Source organism: Procambarus clarkii, chromosome 10, assembly GCF_040958095.1.
Source record: "Procambarus clarkii isolate CNS0578487 chromosome 10, FALCON_Pclarkii_2.0, whole genome shotgun sequence".
Classification (NCBI taxonomy): Eukaryota; Metazoa; Arthropoda; class Malacostraca; order Decapoda; family Cambaridae; genus Procambarus; species Procambarus clarkii.
The window spans coordinates 46,530,784-46,555,629 of record NC_091159.1 but is presented as its reverse complement, the minus strand read 5'-3'; the positions used below and the strand labels follow the sequence as shown (position 1 = coordinate 46,555,629).

At 49.2% G+C, this 24,846-nt stretch overlaps 1 protein-coding gene across 1 annotated transcript in view; it reads left to right on the top strand.

Moving 5' to 3' along the window:
* Positions 1–23,190, top strand: part of LOC123773991 (cell adhesion molecule 2) — a gene marked incomplete in the record, with an annotated part of 140,893 nt that extends 117,703 nt beyond the window's left edge. Inside the window, 4 exon segments of the mRNA XM_069322001.1 lie at positions 3,878–4,013; positions 12,172–12,305; positions 18,204–18,432; positions 22,268–23,190. Of these exon segments, the coding sequence (XP_069178102.1) occupies positions 3,878–4,013; positions 12,172–12,305; positions 18,204–18,432; positions 22,268–22,353 (585 nt within the window).
* Positions 23,191–24,846: the final 1,656 nt, after the last annotated feature.

Genomic DNA, 24,846 nt, shown 5'->3' with positions numbered 1-24,846 from the left:
CACAATGTTTAGGCATTGTATGTACTAGCCCTATCTATAAATCCATCACTCTTTGTAAAATCTCTTGTATGTATGTACCTTACCTAAATAAACATTTGATTTGATTTGATTTGACATATGTACTATGTTAGGCCTCAGATAGTGTGTATCAGGCCTACGAAGGTTAGGTTAGGTTAGGTTAGTTTGTCTTTGCAACATAAGTAGAAAATTGTTTTCCAGGTTTGTCCAGATTAAATAGTACAGATTTCTAATTAATAATTGCGTTGTACGTCGGTATATGTACTATGGTCCTCATCCCTGCTATAAGTACTGTCAACACATGAGGATGGGCTGAAATTATTACACATCCCTTCTGCCTGCGCTCTAGAGAATATAGATTTAAACATTTTAAGCGGTTGCAATAATTTTGATTCTTTATTGAGTGGATTCTGGCAGTAAAAGGCCTTAGCAGATTCTCCAGTCCTTAACTTCTGAAGCTTCGAATGAGGCTGTTAGTGTACAACAATATATCACCCTAGAGAACAATAGTGTCTTTAAAAGTCAAAAGTCAAGGTTTAAAATCAGTGGTCTGGTATCTCTTGTGTGATAGGTTCTTGCTATCCAGCCTCTCATTTTTCTTGCAGTTGACCAGACCACATACTAGAAGGTGAAGGGACGACGACGTTTCGGTCCGTCCTGGACCATTCTCAACTCGAGAAACAATCGACTTGAGAATGGTCCAGGACGGACCGAAACGTCGTCGTCCCTTCACCCTCCAGTGTGTGGTCTGGTCAACATAATTTAGCCACGTTATTGTGACTCATCGCCTTCTTGTAGTTGTGACAGCTTCTTTACTGTGTTGTTTCAAAGGTCTTCAGACATGATTACTCTCATACATTTTATATTGTTTTTTCGTTCTGGTTGATACCTGGTTGATACCTGGTTGATGGGGTTCTGGGAGTTCTTCTACTCCCCAAGCCCGGCCCGAGGCCAGGCTTGACTTGTGAGAGTTTGGTCCACCAGGCTGTTGCTTGGAGCGGCCCGCAGGCCCACATACCCACCACAGCCCGGTTGGTCCGGCACTCCTTGGAGGAATAAATCTAGTTTCCTCTTGAAAACTGTAGTGTGACTTGTCTGCATTTTATAGGTGATTTCTATTTTTTATATTTTCCACGTCAGTTTTCAATTTTTCATGATGTATTTTTATAATAATAATGACTAATACATAAAGAAATATCATGAAAGTGATACATCAATTATAAAATCCATTGGAGGCATGGAGAGAGGAGCCAGCGACCGCGTGCTCCCAGAGTGAACAACACCTCCTCCAGAGTGTGTGGAGGTGTTGTGTGAATTTTTTTTTTTTTGTTAATTTTGCCCCGAAGGGCGAGTTTATTGGGCAGCGCCACTCATCTTGTGAGTGGACACACCGCCATAGTGACAGTATTGGGCAGCGCCACTCATCCTGTGAGTGAACACACCGCCATAGTGACAGTATTGGGCAGCGCCACCCATCCTGTGAGTGAACACACCGCCATAGTGACAGTATTGGGCAGCGCCACTCATCCTGTGAGTGGACACACCGTCATAGCATCATGTACAACACTCCCCAATGTTGTGTGAACACTTGCCTTAGCGGCAGTATAGGCTTCCGCACGTCCAGTAAGTTCAGTGGAATCCCAGTTGGTTGTGTAACCTTTGGCACGTCGTGATGCAGTGGTGTGATGTGTGCGGCTGGGAGCGAGCATGTCGCTGGTTCGAGTCACTGCATTGCTCTCATTTATTTTCTCAGTGGCAAAGATAATTTGAAGAATAATAATGCTGTATCAAAAATAGACTATAAATCCTTATAGAAGAGACAACCGTCCTTCCCTCCCACCGTGCTAAACACCCTCCCTTCTTCCCTCCCTTTTTCGACATTCCTCCTTCCCAGCCCCTCCTTCCCTCCCTCACAGCCTCCACTCTAATGCTTTGTCTCCAACATCTTCCTCATAAGAGTGTGAGGCGTCTTGCCGGGCGAGAGGTCAGCGGTCGGTCTCCCAGGAGGCCGGGTCCTCCGTCCCAGTGGGAGGAGAGGCGCCTGTCCTCCTGATCCAGGCAATCATCCCTCTCCACTACACCAATCCCACAAATCCCTCCTCCCTCCTCCCTCTGTATGTTCACCCCATTCACCAGTTATCCCAGTAGCCTGCCTCTCTGTCTCTCTCTCTCTCTGTCTGTCTCTCTCACTGTCTGTCTGTCTCTCTCTCTCTGTCTGTCTCTCTCTCTCTCTCTGTCTCTTTCTCTGTCTCTCTGTCTCTCACTCTTTCTCTCTCTGTCTCTCTGTCTCTCTGTCTCTCTTTGTCTCTCACTCTCTCTCTCTTTCTCTCTCTCTCTCTTTCTCTTTTTTCTTTCTCTCTGTCTGTCTCTCTCACTCTCTCTCTCTCTCTCTCTCTCTCTCTCTCTCTCTCTCTCTCTCTCTCTCTCTCTCTCTCTCTCTCTCTCTCTCTCTCTCTCTCTCTCTCTCTCTCTCTCTCTCTCTCGTGTGTGTGTATTTATTATTTGTGCTTGCAGGATCGAGCGTTAGCTCTTGGATCCCGCCTTTCCATCAGCCAAAAAGTTATTGTCTGCGGTAATAACTCCTGACCTATCTTGTCTACCTTCAAAATTATGAACAGAGTTTGCCTCTACAACTTGTTACTCCCTTCATGCAGCCTATTTTCCCACTACTCTTTACGCTGGACGAAAACTTTAACATCTCTTATGACCCATCTGAGTCTCAAGCTTCCTTGTCCTCTTGTACTATTGATGTTCATTGTGAACATTTCCTCCTCCACTATCAATCCGCTTGAGTATTTTATATGTCTCTAGCATGTCTTCTCTCTCTCTACTCTTTTCTAGCGTCGTGAGGTTTAGTTCCTTCAGTCTCTCTTCATATCGCATCCTTCACAATTCGGGTGAACAGCGATCTAAATGACTCCTTATCGAGGTTGGTGAATCATGTTGTGGCTTGTTAGTGTTGACTATTGAGCGGCAGTTATTATATGAACCTCCGCAGTTATAATGTTCACGACTGTTCCTCCAGCTGTTACAGGGAGGCAGTTCCCCTTCATCCTCTACTGTTCTATTGGTCTCCTGACTCCTGTTCCCACTTCCATCACCTTACACGTGCTGGTGTTCAACTCCAGTAGCCATTTATTGGAATAATTCGGCAGCTTAAGTTGTCCAAGAGAATCTTACATTCCTCATCTTTCACAACTCTTCTCGTTAGTGTTACATCTGCAAAAATTGGCATAATTGTAGAAAGGTTGTTTAGATAATTGAGAAATATTATGGGTGTTAACAGCGCTCCTTGAGGCACTTGTTACGCTACGACCTTTAGACCTCTCGCCCCTCACTGTTACTCTCTGACTCCTGTCTGGTAGGTAATTATTTACCCAAGTTAGTGCTTCTCTGCTTACTCTCGCCTGCCTCTTAGAGTTTGTATAGTAATGTTTATGTCTTATGCAGTATTGTATCAATGACGTTTTGGCAGTCTACAAGTATGCAGTCTGCCCAATTTTCTCTGTCCTAGTTTATTTTTTTTACTTCATCATATAACTTTAGTAGATTATTTAGGCACGATTTTCCTAAAGCCATGTTGATGTTTGTGTACATATCTAATCCTCTCCAGATGTGTGAGTAGTCTTATCAATATTATTCTTTCAAGTTCTTTGCAGGGAAAGTTCGTCGGTGACGCTGGTCTATAGTTAAGTGCCTTCTCTCTATCTCCTTTTTTCTGTATGTCCCCCCACACACCGCCCTCAGCCCCTAGTCCACACATTGACCCCAGCCCTTAGCCTACACACCGCCCTCAGCCAATAGCCCACACACCGCCCTTAGCCAATAGCCCACTCATCACCCTCTGCTTCTCCTACAGCTGGAGAAGTCTTGGGGCGGGAGTGTGAGGATCGCCAACGTCAGCCTGGGAGCCGAGGGCCCCTTCCACTGTGAGGTGTCCGCCGACGGGCCCACCTTCCACACCGCCTCCGACTCCGCCTCCCTCACCGTAGTAGGTAGGCATGCAGGGCCCCCCCCGTCACCTGGGGTTGAGTAGGGGGCGGGGGTACATTTTGCCCCCCTGATGTGAGGGTTACTGTTAGTCCTGTTTTGGGAGGGGGAGGAGGTCAGGATGAGTCAAATATAGTGCAAATATTCTGCAATGGGAATATGCACATATGGAAACAAAGGCTCAAATTGCAGTTTCGCACATTGGCAGGAAATGGTGGTATATGCTAGGGAAGGTTGTACAGTTTGCGTTTTGGAATAGAGTACAAATATTTCCATATTATGCTATGCCAACTCTCAATTCAAAATAGGAAATGCTATGATCTTCAATGCCCAGATTTCCACGTGAGAGGAATAGAGCTGTATAGACGGGAGGAGGACCAATTCTGAAATTTTTTAGAGGCAGACAGAAACATTACAAGAGTAGTGATGGGGAGGGAGACATTCAGAAGAGCAGACTCCAAGCCATCAAGCACAGACTTCCTCCACAACTATTATCAGTAGATAGTACTACTTTTGATAGTACTACTATCAAATGTACAACTTTTGATAGTACTACTATCAAAATTCTACAAATTATTGCCAGAACTACAACACAGCCTGGATCATAAGGGACAGGAAAGAGAACTCCCAAAACCTACCAGAAGCGACATACAAGATACAAGGCCTAAAATCAAAATCGAGAATTTCTAGTCACAAATGGCCATCTAATAGTCGAATTCAATATTTTAAGCATTTACAGCAACCCATACTGGAGACTACTTGGACAATGGAATCTTGATCCCAAAATATCATTTATATACCAATAACAGCATAAATAGGTCACATAGAGAAGGTCTGCATATTAAAGAGGATCTTGTATGCAGAGAGCTCTTGAACACTACAAATGAGGTTCCTGGAATCAAAATAAAGAACATAAATCTTGTTATTATTGTAATATGCAAACCGCCAGAAAAAAAAAGTTGACAAATTCACAGAACAGATGAACAGAGCCGCTGAGATCCACGTATGGAATCCACCACAGTGGTCGAGGTGTTTCACCACAGTGGTCGAGGGATTCCACCACAGTGGTCGAGGGATTCCACCACAGTGGTCGAGGGATTCCACCACAGTGGTCGAGGTATTCCACCACAGTGGTCGAGGGATTCCACCACAGTGGTCGAGGGATTCCACCACAGTGCTCCTACTATTTAAATCACTGGTGCTTTTCCGTGATTTAAAGTACTTACTTTCCTTACTGTGAAAGGGTAATTGCTGCTCGGTACTTACTTCCCCTTCCACAGCAGGAGAACTTGCTGAAATAGAGGGAGTGCAGAGACCACATACGGCACGCATAGACGCGATAAAGCACCTAAATTATTGGTAACATCTTAAAGTTCTCAAATTGTACTCTCTAGAAAGGAGAAGTGTATCAAATAATATATACATGGAAGATACTGGAGGGCCAGTTCCCAAATTTGTACAGCAAATTAACAACATACTGAAGCAAACTATATGGTAGGAAATGCACATAGTTTTTTTAAGATTCGCTACTTATAACAGCAAGTTCTAAGTGGCACGGGCTATGGTGAGCCCGTAGTGGACCTACCTGGCACAGGAGCGGGGCTATAACTGGTGTAGGAAATGATGAATAGATCCCGGTGAAGAGTAGAGGCGCCGCAGACACAGAGAACATTGTGTTCAGGACAAGAGGGGCCCCACGCCTATTTGCTATCCTCCCAGCAGGCATAAGAAATATTGACCAGGCAAAAGTTAGACGTGTTCAATAACAAACCAAACACATTGCTACTGGAAGAGGTGGGAGACCAAGCAGGTTATCACAAGTCAGGCTTGACCCCGGGCCGGGCTTGTGAAGTAGAACAACTCCAGAACCCACTACAGGTATAGTCTTCATGTATGGGGAGGGGAGGGGGGGGGGGGTACCGGGTAAGTCCTGGTGTGGGGGGAGGGGTGACCGGGTGAGTCCTGGAAAGAGCATATATAAATTAACAATTTATTATTTAGCTTGAACACCATAGTGTAAATCTATATCATTATTAAGGAGTGGACAATCAGCGGCGCCTGAGGGCCAGGGGACTGTGACGTCATATCCCGCCCAGCACACCACCATACACAACTTTGGAACAAATTAATTAAGTGGTTGGAGGGTTGAGGCGGAGAGATTGCCTCCCCGGGTCATTAGCCGGCCGGGACGACACCTCCGGGAGCAAACAAGTGCACAAAATGGTGTAATATTATCGCGGTGAGTGGAATTCTCAGTGTTTAAAATGGCCCGCTGGGGAACCCTCGCCGCTGAGGTTGTGGCGGGGCCCAGGAGCTGCACCACACTCTTGAACGCCTGATATTTATTGCTTCCTCCTCAACCGTCCTCAGTAGGGTGCCCAGGCAAGGTATACCCAGACAAGGTGTACCCAGCCGAGGAGTACCCCCTCCCCTTCTCCCCCTCTCACCAACACTATACAGGACCATTATAACTTTTCCAGCGTTAGCAGAAGTGTCTTTGGGAGTGAAGCCGAGTGGCGGTAGAGGAGAGGGGTGAGTGGTGGTAGATGAGAGGGAGAATGGCGGTAGAGGAGGGGGAGACTGATGGTAGTGGAGGGGGAGAGTGGTGGTAGAGGAGGGGGGGGGAGTGGTGGCAATCTTTGACAAACGAGTGTCAAAGATTAACCCCAAAAGCTTCGCTGAATCTTTGTACACAAGGGGATGACCATAAAGCAACAAAGAAGGACGAATTACGAGATGCTTTCGAGTAAAAGTCATAGCACAAGTCTTAGTGGCAGAGAACTTGAAGCCATGATGGGTGGCCCAAGACGACACGGCATCAATCGCAAGTTGAAGCCGCCGTTGAAGGAGAGGCGAATCATTACCTCTACAGCAAAGTGTAAGATCGTCGACATAAAGAGCGGAGAAGATGCCAGAAGGGAGGGAGGAAAGACCACTGAGGGCAACCAGAAAAAGAGTTTCGCTCAGAACACTACCTTGGGGTATGCCTTCGTATTGCCGAAAAAAACAGAGAGAGAGTGGCACCAAGCCTGACTCGAAAGGAACGACGAAAGAGGAAGCTTTGAAGGAAGAGAGGGAGATTACCACGAAGGCCAAAAGAACAAAGTTGGGACAGAATATGGTATTTCCAGGTGGTGTCATAAGCTTTTTCCAGGTTAAAAAGGACAGCAACAACGGAGGTCTTCGCAGCAAAAGCTGTACGAATATAGACCTCCAAATTCACCAGGACATCAGTTGTGCTGCGGCACTTGCGAAAACCAAATTGAGGAGAGAGAGGTGGTGATGGTGTTTCAAGAACCACATCAGACGAACATTTACCATGCGCTCAGAGAGTTTGCAGACACATCTCGTGAGGGCAACAGGGCGGAAGTCCTTAGGGGATGTCCTGAGAAACCCCGGTTTCCTAATAGGAAGTACAACGGCATCGAGCAGTATTCAGGGACTGATGACGACTCCCAGACCTGGTTATACAGACTCAGTAAATACCGAGACGTGCACGGAGGGAGATGGCGAAGCATCTCATAATGAATGTCATTCGAGCCCGCTGATGTAGAACCGCAGAGGGTCAATGCAGTTCAGAGAGAGAGAGAGAGAGAAGGGATTATTATAGGGAAGGCGGAGATGAGTGCGGAAATCTAAGGGATGAGATTCAAGAACGGGCTTACGAAGAAGGAAGGATTGAGGAAGATGAGAACCAGAGCTAACAGAAGAAAAGTGGGAACCCAGTTCGGTCGCGACCTGCACTGGGGTCCGCCACAAGAGTACCACGGAGGTGGAGAACCGGTGAGATATCTGGAATGAACTTACCTATAATTTTGCGGATCTTCTTCCAGATCTGCGGTAGAGGAGTATCGGACGTAATGGTGGAAACATAAGATTTCCAACTCTCACGCTTAGCTGTACAGATGGTCCTACGGGCCACTGCACTTGCTTTCCAAAACAAAATAAAAAAATCAGCCGTCTGTCGGCTTCGGTGTTTCCTCCAGACTGCACGCTTACAGCGGACAGCCCGAGCACAGTCCGCAGTCCACCAGGGAACGCACTTCCGCGTGCCCTGGGAGGTAGAGCGAGGGATAGAGTGAAGGGCAGTGTCGAAGATGGTGTCATGAAAAAGGAGGAGGGCACGAGGAAGAGGCAGAGAGGAGAGGTCAGTGAGAGTAGCACGGAGGGTGAATAGGTTCCAGTCAGCTTTGGCAAACTGCCACGTAGGGAAGGAGAGGTGAGGGTGAAAAGAGAAAAAGGAAACAAGGATGGGGAAATGATCACTGTTATGGAGGTCATCAAGAACCTGCCACGTGAGATCTAAGTAAAGGGACGATAAGCAGAGAGAAAGATCAAGACAGGAAAGGGTGCGAGTTCGAGAGTCCACATGAGTGGGTTCAATAGAATTCAGAAGAGACAGGGAAGAAGTGAGGACGAACGGTTCGAGAAAGCGGCCTTGGGTGTTTGTTAGAACATCAACCCAGAGGGAATGTCGACAGTTGAAATCACCCAACAGGAGCACTGGCTCTGGCAAGTAGTCCAGGAGGTGCTTATGATCAGGAAGGGAAAGCAGGACATTTGGGGGGAGATAAATGGAACAGACTGTATACCATTTACTCGCAAAAACACGGGCAGCAGAACAGTGGATAAGCGATGGAAACAATAGGGGTCGAAGGGAATATTAGTACGAATCAAGAGAGCAGTAGAGTTATGGGCCCCAGCAAGAGCTGGGGGGGGGGGGTGGAGAAAGAAAGGAATAACCACGAAAGTGACCAGGACGAGCACCAAGCATTGGTTCTTGGAGACAAACACAAAGTGGTGAAAACTGTGTAATCAGAAGTTGGAGTTCATGGAAGTTGGCATAAAATCCACGAATACTCCATTGAAGAATATACATTATCAAAAAGAGAAAGGACAGCAACAGAGAACAATGAAGAAACAAATGTAAAGAAGGACACAGTTTATTAAGCTCAGGATCAGGATAAACTGAGTAAGGATGGAGTGAAGGGAGCGGGAGGACAGACCAGAGGCAGACGGGTAGGATCCGGAGGAAGAGGCAGAGAGAACCGAGAGGGGAGGTCAAGGACAGCAGGAGGATGGGGGGGGGGGGCAGAAACCGGGGAGTGCACCTCAGCAAGGGCAGCAACTGAGAGGGAATCAGGAGCTAAAGAAACCTCCTGAGCTGGGACCGACCACCGAAATAGAAGGGGACAGAGCGTGAGAGTCAAAGGTGGAGGGGGGCGGTGAGGAAGAAAGTGATGCCTTCTTACCTGCCGGGGAGGACGAAGGAAAGGAGCCAGGCTTACGTTTCTGACTCAAAGAGACAGGTGTTCCAGCAACAACGTACTGGGCGGCAGACTCAATTGTCTCAATAGGAGAAGATGAACGGGAGTGAACAACATGAAGATTGCTGGGAGGGTGATGGACATCAGCCTGGACAGACCGGCGGCATACAAGGCCAAGAGACTGGGGGGAGGGATGGGAAGAAGGATTGGGGAAAGAAGACACAGGAGACATGGCAGACTGGGTAGGAAGGGGGGAAACTTCAGATGGAGAACCAGTAGAGGACCCCTTCGGGACAGAACGTAAAGGAACGGGAGGAGGTGGTGGGCGTGTCCGGGTCTAAGATCTGGAACCAGTTGTGAGACTGAGTAAGGTGGAAAGAACGATGAGAGGTAGAACGCAACACGCGAGCGTAGGATATGCCAGCAAAAGGGGTGAGACGGTGAACTTGGCGTCTCTCTTCAGGAAAAGACAGACGATCCCGGTATTTCAAGTTGAGGACGGCTTCCTCAAGTTTGTAGTGTATACACGAGCGGGAGAAGGTAGGGTGGGCCTCACTGCAATTGAGGCAGCGAGCCTGGGGAGAAATGCACTCGGACTTAAGAGTGATCATCGGCCCCACACATGGGGCACAGGTACACAGTACATGAGCATTTGAGGACACCGTGCCCGAACTTCCAGCACTTATTGCAAAGTCTAGGAGAGGGAATGTACTCCTCAATGGAGCATCTGGCATCAGCAAGAAATATAGAGGCCGGAAGGGTCCTACTATCGAAGGTGATTTTCACAACTCGAAAGGGCTGATGGCGATGACCACGAGGGAGTCGAGTGAACGTGTCTACCTAGAGGACAGGATGTCCTTGGGCTTCGAGGATATGTTTAATATCCTCGTGGCAGTCTTTTAGGTCCCTAACACCAGTTGCAACATGGTGCGGGAGGAGAACAGTGCCAACACTGTCATTTAACCGAGCGTTTTTGGAGACCGGAACAGGGGTCTCCCCAATGCAGGACAATGTGGCTAAGCGGGTAGCTGCATCCGGTGAAGGAGCAGCGACGACACGTGTACCTAAACGGGTGGGGTTTAAAGTAAAAGAGGCATCCACCAAATCAACAAAGTGTTTATGGAGTGAGAAATCGTCAGGTGTAGAATCCAGAGGGAGGAGATCAAAGTATTAAGCCCACGAAGCAGGACCAAACAAGGCTTGGTACGTATTAGTATGGGAAGGGATCGTGCGTTGAGAACCCCCAGAGAGAGAGAGGGATTAAAAGGTGCAGTAGTCACAATGAGAGACTGAGCCGCGCCAGGGGACGAGGTGGTCACCGCTGGGGGCGTATGGCTCAACCCAACCACAGAGGAGGGAGGGGAGCTGAGGGGAGTAGTCAGGAGGGTCAAAGGAGGAGCAAGGTCTGGGCCCAATGTAGTGGGAGCTACAGAGCCCGGTCTTCCAACACAGTCCGACTCGGGGGCTTGGTCGCCACCCCACAAGCCTGAGAAGTCATAAAGGGGAGATCATAAAGGGTATTCGGCGACATGGAAACGAGAGGTAATACTTTCATTCACGAATGTGCCCCGGCACTCACCATAGAGCCACAATTAGAGGCAGGACACCCAATAAGAGACATGTTGCCGATCTTGCCGGGGCCCCCCTAGGGGGGTGTCGTGAGTATACGCCCCACAAACACTTCCTTAAGAACCATCAGTCCGTCGAGATCGGGCTTGTCCGGGTCTAAGATCTGGAAACGGTTCGGAGACTGAGTTAGGTGGGAAGAACGATGAGACGAAAGGAGGATTGACAATAAAAGGGTCCCCTCGCTCGAGATGTTGGGTACTACAGTTCTATGGGTGCAAGAGTATGCCTCCTCAAACACCCGGGCATCAAAACAAAAGAAGGCCAAAATCAAAACAGGCAATAGGTCGGCGGGAAATGACAATTAGAAAGGAGAAGGGGGGAATAAAATATAAGGAAAAGGAAAAGTTGTCCAGCATAATATGTGAGAACAGCAGCAGGAGCATAAGGCCACAAAAGGACAGAGGACTGTGCCATGGAGCATCACACCCCGGCAGCTGCCCACCAAGCCCCCCCTCACGGCAGCGGGCATGTCCAGGAGGCTCCTACTGCTTTGTGTTGTAGAGTAAAATCGTATGCTATACGCTTGTTACATTGTGAAGCACTGGTTGTGTGAGAGGAGGGTCGAGGGAGGGAGGGGTACATTCCCCCCGTGTGTTGTGGGGGGAGAGGCGACAATACTCGTAGTTCACTGTTCATTTTTTTTACAACAAATTAGCATAATGGCTTCCAGGTGGTCGACGCGTGCTATTGGTTCTCTTACCTGCCGCCACCGCCACCACCGCCTGGACATACCTGCAGCATACCCGGAGGGGGTTTCAGGGAGTTCTACTCCCCGAGCCCGGCCCGGGGCCAGGCTCGACTTGTGATAACTTGGTCCAACAGGCTGTTGCTTGGAGCAGCCCGAAGGCCCATATAACCGCTACAACCAGATTGGTCCGGCACTTCTCGCAAGAACTTCTCTAAGCGCATCTTGAAGACATCCACCTTTGTTCCGGCAATATTTGTTATGCTTGCTGGGAGGGTATTGAACAGCCGTGGACCCCTGATTTTCAGACAGTGTTCTCTGTGCCTATGGCACCTCTACTCCTCTTTGGCGGGTAAGACACTCGTGGTGTCTTACCCGCCCCAGATGAGTGATCATAACGCTCTCAGAAGGTAATGTGTACAGACTCACTGTTGTTCTGCGGTTAGCTTCCCTTCTCATGAGATATCTCGTGCTCTCTCATTCGCTGGTTAACTGTATAACTTTGTCTTTATCTTTGAGTGACATACTGAAGCGCTGACACACTCTTCCCTGCCTGAGTATGGTCACGCCCTCCTCCTACAGACCTTCCTGACGGCGTGCCGGTGATCAAGGGCGTCAGGAGCCACTACCTGCCCGGGAGCTGGGTCGACCTCACCTGCACCTCCTTCAGGTCCAAGCCCGCAGTGCGCCTCTCCTTCGTCATCAACACACAGCCCGTGAGTTCCTTGACATCTGCTGTATTTACTATTTGTGTCTGCAGAATCGAGCTATTAACTCTTGGGCCCCGCCTTTCTACCAATTTATTTTCCTTTATTATGTCTACTACATATATTTCTAACACATACACACATATCCCAAGGAAGCAGCCCGTAGCAGCTGTTTAACTTGCAGGTACTTATTTACTGCTAGGTGAACAGGTATATCAGGGTGAAAGAAACTGCTCCATTTGTATGCCTCGACCGTGAATCAAACCCGGGCCCGTAGGACTACGACCCCCGAGCGCTGTCCACATAGCAGCGAGGCCCACACACACACACGTTTTGTGTGTGTGTGTACTCACTTAGTTGTGCTTTCGGGGGTTGAGCTCTGGCTCTTTGGTTCCTCCTCTCAACTCCAATCAACTGGTGTACAGATTCCTGAGCCTACTGGGCTTTATCATATCTACATTTGAAACTGTGTATGGAGTCAGCCTCCACCACATCACTGCCTAATGCATTCCATCCGTTAACTACTCTGACACTGAAAAAGTTCTTTCTAACGTCTCTGTGGCTCATTTGAGTATTCAGTTTCCACCTTGTGTCCCCTTGTTCTCGTACCACCCGTGTTAAACAGTTTATCTTTATCTACCTTGTCAATTCCTCTGAGAATTGTGTAGGTAGTGATCATGTCTCCCCTTACTCTTCTGTCTTCCAGTGTTGTGAGGTGCATTTCTCGCTTTCTTCGTAACTCATGCCACTTAGTTCTGGGACTAGCCTAGTGGCATATCTCTGAACTTTTTCAAGCTTCGCCTTGTGCTTGACAAGGTACGGGCTCCATGCTGGGGCCGCATACTCCAGGATTGGTCTCACATATGTGGTGTACAAGGTTCTGAATGATTCCTTACACAGGTTCCTGAAGGCTGTTCTGATGTTAGCCAGCCTCGCATACGCCGCCGATGTTATTCTTTTGATGTGGGCTTCAGGAGACAGGTTTGGTGTGATATCAACTATATTACTTTTTACCTAGATCTTTCTCTCTGTCCGTTTCATGAAGGACTTCATCTCCTATTCGGTATCCTGTGTCTGGCCTCCTGTTTCCACTGTCTAGTTTCATTACCTTACATTTACTTGGGTTGAACTTTAGTAGCCATTTGTTAGACCATTCACTCAGTCTGTTTAAGTCTTCTTGTAGCCTCATACTACCTCCGTCTTAATCCTCCTCATAATTTTTGCATTATCAGAAAACAATGAGAGGAATGATTCTATACCATCTGGAAGATCATTTACATATATAAGAAACCGTATAGGTCCAAGAACTGAACCCTGCGGGACTCCACTGGTGACGTCTCGCCAATCTGATACCTCACCCCCTATAGTGACTCGCTGTCTTCTGTTATTTAGGTACTCCCTTATCCAATGGAGTACCTTTCATTTCACTCCTGCCTGCATCTCCAGCATTCGCACTAGTCTCTGGTGTGGTACTGTGTCAAAGGCTTTCTGGCAATCCAAAAATATGCAGTCTGCCCACTCCTCTCTTTCCTGTCTGATTCTTGTTGCCTGATCGTAGAATTCAATTAATCCTGTGAGGCATGTCTTGCCATTCCTGAAACCATGTTGTTGTTGTGTCACAAAGTTCCTTTGCTCTAGATGTTCCACTACGTTTTTTCGCACAATTTTCTCCAATAGCTTGCATGGTATGCAAGTTAGGGATACTGGCCTGTAGTTCAGTGCCTCCTGTCTATCCCCCTTCTTGTATATCGGGACTACGTTTGCCGTCTTCCAAATTTTTGGCAGTTTACCTGTTACCAGTGATTTGTTATATACCATGGAGAGTGGCAGGCACAGTGCTTCTGCTCTTTCCTTTAGTATCCGTGGTGACATTCCATCCAGGCCTATAGCCCTTGACATATCCAACTCGAGCAAAAGCTTCCTTACATCCCCACTGATAATCTCAAAATCATCTATGGTTAACTATTGCCTGGTTAATTATTCCTTCTCTTATCTCTGGAACTTCTCCTTGCTCTAATGTGAAGACTTCCTGGAATTTCTTATTGAGTTCCTCGCACACTTCTTTGTCGTTTGTAGTGAATCTGTTTGCCCCCTATCCTCAGTTTCATTACCTGTTCCTTCACTGTTGTCTTTCTCCTGATGTGGCTATGCAGCAGTTTGGGTTGAGTCTTTGCCTTGCTCGCTATGTCGTTTTCATATTGCCCTTCTGCCTCTCTTCTCACCCTGACGTATTCATTCCTGGCTCTCTGGTATCCTTCTCTGCTCTCAAGTGTCCTGTTATTTCTATAGTTTCTTCATGCTCTTTTAATTTGCTGCCAAGCTAGCTTACACCTCTGATTAAACCATGAGTTTCTCATCTCCATTTCATTTTTTACCTTTTGGGCCAGGATAAACTTTTCTGCTGCCTCCTTACACTTCTGTGTGATGTATTCCATCATGTCTTGGGCCGTCTTTCCCCTGAGCTCTGTTTCTCATGTTATATCCGTTAGGAATTTTTTCATCTCATAGTTTCCCTTACGGAATGCCAGCCTTTTGCTTTCAGTTCCCTTTCTCGAGTACTTTAACCGTTCTTCAACCAGATACTCAAACGTCAGTACACTATGATCGCTCATTCCTACTGGGGCCTCGAAGTAAATTTCCCTTATGTCTGAGTCATTCAGAGTGAAGACTAGGTCGAGTCTCACTGGTTCATCGTTTTCCCTCATTCTTGTGGGTTCCCTGACATGTTGATTAAAAAAAAAATTGTTGTCACCTCCAGTAGTTTAGCTCTCCATGTTTCCTCTCCTCCATGCGGTTCCTTGTTGTCCCAGTCTATCCTTCCATGATTGAAGTCCCCTATGATGAGCAGATGGGATCGAATTCTACAGGCAGCAGAGGCTGCCCTCTCAATTATATTAACTGCCATGTTGTTGTTGTCATACTCTTGCCTGGCTCTTCTGTCGTTTGGTGGAGGGTTATATATCACTGCTACTACTACTCTTGGTCCTCCCATTGTCATGGTGCCTGTTATGTAGTCTCTAAATCCTTCACAGCCTGGGACGACCATCTCCTTGAAACTCCATTCCTTTCTCTTGAATATGGCCACTCCGCATCCTCCCCTACCCTCCCTCTCTTTCCTTATTACAGTGTAGTCCTGGGGGAACATCGCATTCGTTATGATTCCTGAGAGTTTTGTTTCCATGAGTCCAATTACATCTGGGTTTACTTCTTGTGCTCTTTCTCTAAGTTTACTTGCCTTGCTTGTAATCCCATTTATGTTTGAGTACATCACCTTGAAGATGACTCTTTTCTGTCCATCCTGTATGTGTATGTGTACTCACCTAGTTGTACTAACCTAGTTGTGTACTCACCTAATTGTGTGAGTGTGTGTTTGTGTTCACCTAGTTGTGCTTGCGGGGGTTGAGCTCTGCTCTTTCGGCCTGCCTCTCAACTGTCAATCAGTCAACTGTTACTAACTAACTTTTTTCCCCTCACACACACACACACACACACACACACAGGTAACAGGGGCATCTGGGTGAAAGAAACTCTGCCCATCTGTTTCCGCTGGCGCAGGGAATCGAACCCCGGACCGCTGGACTACGAATCCAGAGGCCTGCCCACTCATCCACCGGCCCCCAAAGATGTGTGTGCGTGTGAGTGAGTTGTAGCCTGTTCATATAGTTGTAAACTCCTCTAGACAAGATATTTGTGGGCATCAGAAGCAAGGCGACCATCGATCCTTGATGAACTCTGCTTGTTATTTTTCTCTCCTTGTCACTGGTTCCTCGTTATTGTCACTGGTTCCTCGTTATTGTCACTGGTTCCTCGTTATTGTCACTGGTTCCTCGTTGTTCTCACTGGTTCCTCATTGTTGTTCTCACTGGTTCCTCATTGTTGTTCTCACTGGTTCCTCATTGTTGTTCTCACTGGTTCCTCATTGTTGTTCTCACTGGTTCCTCATTGTTGTTCTCACTGGTTCCTCATTGTTGTTCTCACTGGTTCCTCATTGTTGTTCTCACTGGTTCCTCATTGTTGTTCTCACTGGTTCCTCATTGTTGTTCTCACTGGTTCCTCATTGTTGTTCTCACTGGTTCCTCATTGTTGTTCTCACTGGTTCCTCATTGTTGTTCTCACTGGTTCCTCATTGTTGTTCTCACTGGTTCCTCATTGTTGTTCTCACTGGTTCGTCATTGTTGTTCTCACTGGTTCGTCATTGTTGTTCTCACTGGTTCCTCATTGTTGTTCTCACTGGTTCCTCATTGTTGTTCTCACTGGTTCCTCATTGTTCTTGTAGCAGGAACTTTAGACAAGCCAGGACAGTCACTGGCGTGGACAGTACCAGGACAGTCACTGGCGTGGACAGTTCCAGGACAGTTACTGACATGGACAGTACCGGGACAGTCACTGGCGTGGACAGTACCGGGACAGTCACTGACGTGGACAGTTCCAGGACAGTTACTGACGTGGACAGTACCAGGACAATCACTGACGTGGACAGTACCAGGACAGTCACTGGCGTGGACAGTTCCAGGACAGTCACTGGCGTGGACAGTTCCAGGACAGTCACTGACATGGACAGTACCGGGACAGTCACTGACATGGACAGTACCGGGACAGTCACTGGCGTGGACAGTACCGGGACAGTCACTGGCGTGGACAGTACCGGGACAGTCACTGACGTGGACAGTACCAGGACAATCACTGACGTGGACAGTACCAGGACAGTCACTGGCGTGGACAGTTCCAGGACAGTCACTGGCGTGGACAGTTCCAGGACAGTCACTGGCGTGGACAGTTCCAGGACAGTCACTGGCGTGGACAGTTCCAGGACAGTCACTGGCGTGGACAGTTCCAGGACAGTCACTGGCGTGGACAGTTCCAGGACAGTCACTGGCGTGGACAGTTCCAGGACAGTCACTGGCGTGGACAGTACCAGGACAGTCACTGGCGTGGACAGTACCAGGACAGTCACTGGCGTGGACAGTACCAGGACAGTCACTGGCGTGGACAGTACCAGGACCGTCACTGGCGTGGACAGTACCAGGACAGTCACTGGCGTGGACAGTACCAGGACAGTCACTGGCGTGGACAGTACCAGGACCGTCACTGGCGTGGACAGTACCAGGAATGTCACTGCCGTGGACAGTACCAGGACAGTCACTGGCGTGGACAGTACCAGGACAGTCACTGGCGTGGACAGTTCCAGGACAGTCACTGGCGTGGACAGTACCAGGACAGTCACTGGCGTGGACAGTACCGGGACAGTCACTGGCGTGGACAGTACCAGGACAGTCACTGGCGTGGACAGTACCGGGACAGTCACTGGCGTGGACAGTACCAGGACAGTTACTGGCGTGGACAGTACCGGGACAGTCACTGGCATGGACAGTACCAGGACAGTCACTGACATGGACAGTACCGGGACAGTCACTGGCGTGGACAGTTCCAGGACAGTCAAACGTTGTGATGGACCAGTTTAGATGGGCCTGAATTAAAGAAAATATTAAAAACTCTTACCTATTTCCTTGAAATAACTTATTGTATACGTTTCCTACATTTTACTGGAAAAAGAAGACTTTGAAAACATTGCAATTAGAAGAGAGAGAGAGAGAGAGAGAGAGAGAGAGAGAGAGAGAGAGAGAGAGAGAGAGAGAGAGAGAGAGAGAGAGAGAGAGAGAGAGAGAGGGAGGAAGGAGAGAGAGAGTTAAAATAAAGAGAGAGTATATCCGAGGGCTGGCAGAGTGTCTGGGAATGGCTCCTGACACTAGGTGAAAAGAACCACACAAACTTTACACAGCTAACAGACGGTCCAGGCGTCTTTGTTCTTTCAATTTCTCTTGGGTATCTTGCAAGCTGTTATCATGTCCCCTCTTAGTGTTTCCTTGTTTACAACAATCTGTCGCTTACCACAACACCCCCACACAGGTGTCCCCCGGATGGTTGGAGCCGCAGTCAGACCAGACGGACGAGGAGGGCCTCACAACATCGTCACTGCGGCTGCGGTTCTCGTTGCGGCCGCGGCAGTTGGAGGAGGGTGAGGTGCGGGTGGAGTGCATCTCTGAGATTCCCGGCGTGTACCGTGAGAGCTCGCAAGACGTCCTCAGCACCAGCCCGCCCTACCATGCCTCCGTCAGGGGCGGTAGTGCTGCGCCAGGTCAGTGATGGTTGTTGTTGTTATAGATTCAGCTACTCGGAACAAGTTCTAAGTAGCACGGGCTATGGTGAGCCCGTAACTTACCTGGCACAGGAGCGGGGCAAGTAGCACGGGCTATGGTGAGCCCGTAACTTACCTGGCACAGGAGCGGGGCAAGTAGCACGGGCTATGGTGAGCCCGTAACTTACCTGGCACAGGAGCGGGGCAAGTAGCACGGGCTATGGTGAGCCCGTAACTTACCTGGCACAGGAGCGGGCAAGTAGCACGGGCTATGGTGAGCCCGTAACTTACCTGGCACAGGAGCGGGGCAAGTAGCACGGGCTATGGTGAGCCCGTAACTTACCTGGCACAGGAGCGGTGCAAGTAGCACGGGCTATGGTGAGCCCGTAACTTACCTGGCACAGGAGCGGGGCAAGTAGCACGGGCTATGGTGAGCCCGTAACTTACCTGGCACAGGAGCGGGGCCGTCTGTGGAGTGCTGGTGTTGGGTAGTGTTGAACTCTGTCATGACCCTTGAGACTAAATAATGTTCTTCTCCCCACAGTGTAAAGAACCACTAAAAATCTGCCATGCCAATAGGTGTCTAGGGGTATAATTAATCACTGTATAAAAACGGGAGAACAATATATTTTGCTAAGGGTGACAACTTAACAACAATTAAATAAATAGTAGCCAGAAATATTTATCAGCATGTGATACTATAGAATGCAAGTAATTATTTGAGACCTGAGCACTATCACCAGAATATGGAGTAAGCCATAAATACACTAAAATCGTCTATCCAGATAAATTAATATTTATATGGGCTTAAAATAACAAAAACCAAGAACTTAGCTTAAACACAACTGTACTCGACCGCAGCCGCCACTCTACTCCCCAGGACGGGGTCCGCAGGCCCAACGTCGACTAACCGTCTACCCAAACACCAATTAACGTTCGCATGAACATTGTGAACATTCTATTTACAAAGGTCAGCCCTAAACTCCAACATTATTAACTAAGAGTTGTAATTACCGGTCTCACATTCCTTGAAATATTACGGCTACCAAATATGGGAATAAATAAATATAAAACTATAGGCAATTGATTTGGCAACAATCACCCTGGCCATTCCCAGATATTGTCAACCGCCCACACGGCTAATTTCACGTGACATCCACCACCAAAACAAACCTTACACACACTACCCAGCTATCTATGTTATATATATATAATGTATATATATCTATATACACAAATCTTATACAACTGACAGCAATATTTACGTAGAGAAAACAATAACATAATACGAGGTTCGGGAGAATTGGCAGAATCGTAATAAGATTCGTGACACACTCCTACATTTACTTGTGGAGACTTAGTACATTGATTGCTCAACTCGTTGATTAATCAGTTGATTGACGTCAATACTTAAATTATTTCAAAATTAAATTAAGTGTATACTAATAAATATAACATTAAACGTAAATATTTAACGTGAATAATAGCAGCAGAATCTGTGGCTTGGGGCTAGCCTCTTCGATAAAAGGAAAAGATCTTGGTGACTCTCGAACATCATCAGTGCGCCTGCCACGGACGAGAGTAAACTGTATCACTCATGTCCTCACCTAGTTGTGCTTGCGGGGGTCGAGCTCTGACTCTTTGGTCCCGCCTCTCAACTGTCAATCAACTGGTGTACAGATTCCTGAGCCTATTGGGCTCTATCATATCTACACTTGAAACTTTGTATGGAGTCAGCCTCCACCACATCACTTCCTAATGCATTCCATTTGTCAACCACTCTGACACTAAAAAAGTTCTTTCTAAGAACTTCGACAATCTCTGAGGTGCTCTATTTACATCTATCCCCCGGCATGACACACTTCTACCAGCAAGTGTTGCTCAATTATGATAGCACTACAGTCACAACTTGGAGCAGGGGGGGGGGGCTGCTGACCAGATAACTAAGCATATGGTAGGTGTGACCCCACACTCAAACGACCACATCATCCATGGCATCTGGGGATACATCCAGGGGTGAACCATCTTTGTCTCCAGCTACTTGGGGTTGACAGTGGCATTCCAATAATGCTGATTGATTGATTGATAAAGATTAAGCCACCCATGAGGTGGCACGGGCATGAATAGCCCGTAAGTGGTGGCCCTTTTGAGCCATTACCAGTATCAATAGAGGATACTGGAGATCTGTGGAGGTGCGACTGCACCCTGCGTGACGGGAGATGTCTCCCGTCCCAATAATGCTGCCAAGACGCAGCTCTTCTAGTCCCCAGAGAAACGTCACCCAAAGGAAGAGCCTAACCTAACGAGGAGCAAGTTGGCAGAGGCACATATTGACCACATCAGCTCACTCACTGCCAGGCACAATAGTATGTTCCTCACACAACAGCATACTTGGCATCCATACCTCCAGAAACAACGTCGGCGTCAGATTTATACCAGGATGTAAAGAGAGCTCTCTAGGAGGGGAAAGTGCTTGAAGGTTATTAGACATTAGTCTTTATTGCAAAAGGTATGTCTTTGTCTAGTTGCTCTTAGCACCAGTGAAGCACCTGCAGTTCACACTCTCTGAAAGACCCCGAGGAACGCCAGCTACAGCACACTACAATTTACAATATACATTTACATTTCTCACCTTGAAATCGAGACTGTTGCTTCTCGGTAATGTGGGATACTTCTGTATTGTCACCACCCGTAATCACAGGTACAGTAAACATGCTGGTGTTTCATTTTCAATTGTTAAGAGTACATTAGAGCAAATTAACCAACCACTCATGTGCAGAATATGACCACAATAGCCTGAAGGCTGAGCCATAATGACGATGTAATGCTAGAGTAAAGCAACACCTCATTTTACTACAAGTACGCCAATGTACACTACAATGTATAAGGCTTGCCAATATCAACACTTCATCCATACTATCTTGCCTATTGTATGTTTATTAACACTGATGTGATTAATATCAACATGTGCACACTTGCGCACTTATAAAGTATTGTTAAGCTCTCAAATATTAGGAAATATTCATCCTGTTATTCTTTCCACTTCGTGAAGATATCTAAATATTCCATGTTGATGCATCAGGTGGGTGACGGGTTAGTGGTAGTGTAGTGGTGGCAGTGCATCAGGTGGGTGACGGGTTAGTGGTAGTGTAGTGGTGGCAGTGCATCAGGTGGGTGACGGGTTAGTGGTAGTGTAGTGGTGGCAGTGCATCAGGTGGGTGACGGGTTAGTGGTAGTGTAGTGGTGGCAGTGCATCAGGTGGGTGACGGGTTAGTGGTAGTGTAGTGGTGGCAGTGCATCAGGTGGGTGACGGGTTAGTGGTAGTGTAGTGGTGGCAGTGCATCAGGTGAGTGGGGGGAGTTAGGGGGAGTGCATCAGGTGGGTGGGGGGAGTTAGGGGGAGTGCATCAGGTGGGTGGGGGGAGTTAGGGGGAGTGCATCAGGTGGGTGGGGGAGTTAGGGGGAGTGCATCAGGTGGGTGGGGGGAGTTAGGGGGAGTGCATCAGGTGGGTGGGGGGAGTTAGGGGGAGTGCATCAGGTGGGTGGGGGGAGTTAGGGGGAGTGCATCAGGTGGGTGGGGGGAGTTAGGGGGAGTGCATCAGGTGGGTGGGGGGAGTTAGGGGGAGTGCATCAGGTGGGTGGGGGGAGTTAGGGGGAGTGCATCAGGTGGGTGGGGGGAGTTAGGGGGAGTGCATCAGGTGGGTGGGGGGAGTTAGGGGGAGTGCATCAGGTGGGTGGGGGTGTTGCGTTAGCATGGAGCCTAGAGGGTAGTGCAGCTCTGGGGTAGAGACCAACTATGTTCCTAACGATATGTATCTCTCGTCTCCCGCGCTCAGCAGGTACCCGCGTGTGGCCAAGCCCGCTGGCTCTCGCTCTCTCTCTGCTCCTCCTCGCACCCATTGCCACTCACCCACTCCTCTGAGGGCCTCCACATTGCCCCGATGCCCTCACCCACCCGACACCCAGGAGTATTGCGATCTTCACCCGCCTACTTGCCAACGACCTCCAGAAACACCTCCGTTGTTCCTTCGGTGTGAGGACATCCTTACGCATGCAGATCCATACGAAACCTCTTCATCCGACATGGAATCTAGCACAACAGCAGCAGCAGCAGCAGTGTTCCTTCCAGCAGCAGCAGCAGCAGCAGCAGCAGCAGGCAGCAGCAGTGTTCCTTCCAGCAGCAGCAGCAGCAGCAGCAGCAGGCAGCAGCAGTGTTCCTTCCAGCAGCAGCAGCAGCAGCAGCAGGCAGCAGCAGTGTTCCTTCCAGCAGGCAGCAGCAGCAGAAGTGTTTCTCCCGCCACCACCACCAACTGCTCATGACTCAATCACCCTCAAAGAAATCAGATCCTGAATTTTTGCTCATCCGCCCATGGGAACGGTAACTTTCACCCGCACTCAAGTGTTATCATCCATTGCGTCATCCTTCCATCCACACTCATTGACAGAAGGACCCCTTACTTTCCCCATTAGCACCGTCAGTCTCGCCCTGTTGGTTGTAACATTCTTGTGAGAGTTGACTACTTTTATGAGAGTTGTAGCAGACTTTCATTGACACCCGTGCAAAGGCGCTCCATACATGCAATGGTGCGGGGCCTCTCCTGCAGGCTGTGGTGCAGGGCCTCTCCTGCAGGCTGTGGTGCAAGACCTCTCCTGCAGGCTGTGGTGCAGGACCTCTCCTGCAGGCTGTGGTGCAGGACCTCTCCTGCAGGCTGTGGTGCAGGACCTCTCCTGCAGGCTGTGGTGCAAGACCTCTCCTGAAGGTTGTGGTACAGTTGCTCTCCTGCAGGCTGTGGTACAGTTGCTCTCCTGCAGGCTGTGGTACAGTTGCTCTCCTGCAGGCTGTGGTACAGTTGCTCTCCTGCAGGCTGTGGTACAGTTGCTCTCCTGCAGGCTGTGGTGCAGGACCTCTCCTGCAGGCTGTGGTGCAGGACCTCTCCTGCAGGCTGTGGTGCAAGACCTCTCCTGCAGGCTGTGGTGCAAGACCTCTCCTGAAGGCTATGGTACAGTTGCTCTCCTGCAGGCTGTGGTACAGTTGCTCTCCTGCAGGCTGTGGTACAGTTGCTCTCCTGCAGGCTGTGGTACAGTTGGTCTCCTGCAGGCTGTGGTACAAGACCTCTCCTGCAGGCTGTGGTACAAGACCTCTCCTGAAGTGCAAAGGCGCTCCATACATGCAATGGTGCGGGGCCTCTCCTGCAGGCTGTGGTGCAGGGCCTCTCCTGCAGGCTGTGGTGCAAGACCTCTCCTGCAGGCTGTGGTGCAGGACCTCTCCTGCAGGCTGTGGTGCAGGACCTCTCCTGCAGGCTGTGGTGCAGGACCTCTCCTGCAGGCTGTGGTGCAAGACCTCTCCTGAAGGCTGTGGTACAGTTGCTCTCCTGCAGGCTGTGGTACAGTTGCTCTCCTGCAGGCTGTGGTACAGTTGCTCTCCTGCAGGCTGTGGTACAGTTGCTCTCATGCAGGCTGTGGTACAGTTGCTCTCCTGCAGGCTGTGGTGCAGGACCTCTCCTGCAGGCTGTGGTGCAGGACCTCTCCTGCAGGCTGTGGTGCAAGACCTCTCCTGCAGGCTGTGGTGCAAGACCTCTCCTGAAGGCTATGGTACAGTTGCTCTCCTGCAGGCTGTGGTACAGTTGCTCTCCTGCAGGCTGTGGTACAGTTGCTCTCCTGCAGGCTGTGGTACAGTTGGTCTCCTGCAGGCTGTGGTACAAGACCTCTCCTGCAGGCTGTGGTACAAGACCTCTCCTGAAGGCTATGGTACAGTTGCTCTCCTGCAGGCTGTGGTACAGTTGCTCTCCTGCAGGCTGTGGTACAGTTGCTCTCCTGCAGGCTATGGTGCAAGACCTCTCCTGCAGGCTGTGGTACAGTTGTTCTCCTGCAGGCTGTGGTACAGTTGCTCTCCTGCAGGCTGTGGTACAGTTGCTCTCCTGCAGGCTGTGGTGCAGGACCTCTCCTGCAGGCTGTGGTGCAGGACCTCTCCTGCAGGCTGTGGTGCAGGACCTCTCCTGCAGGCTGTGGTGCAAGACCTCTCCTGCAGGCTGTGGTGCAGGACCTCTCCTGCAGGCTGTGGTGCAGGACCTCTCCTGCAGGCTGTGGTGCAGGACCTCTCCTGCAGGCTGTGGTGCAGGACCTCTCCTGCAGGCTGTGGTGCAAGACCTCTCCTGCAGGCTGTGGTGCAGGACCTCTCCTGAAGGCTGTGGTGCAAGACCTCTCCTGCAGGCTGTGGTGCAAGACCTCTCCTGCAGGCTGTGGTGCAGGACCTCTCCTGCAGGCTGTGGTGCAAGACCTCTCCTGCAGGCTGTGGTGCAAGACCTCTCCTGCAGGCTGTGGTGCAAGACCTCTCCTGCAGGCTGTGGTGCAAGACCTCTCCTGAAGGCTATGGTACAGTTGCTCTCCTGCAGGCTGTGGTACAGTTGCTCTCCTG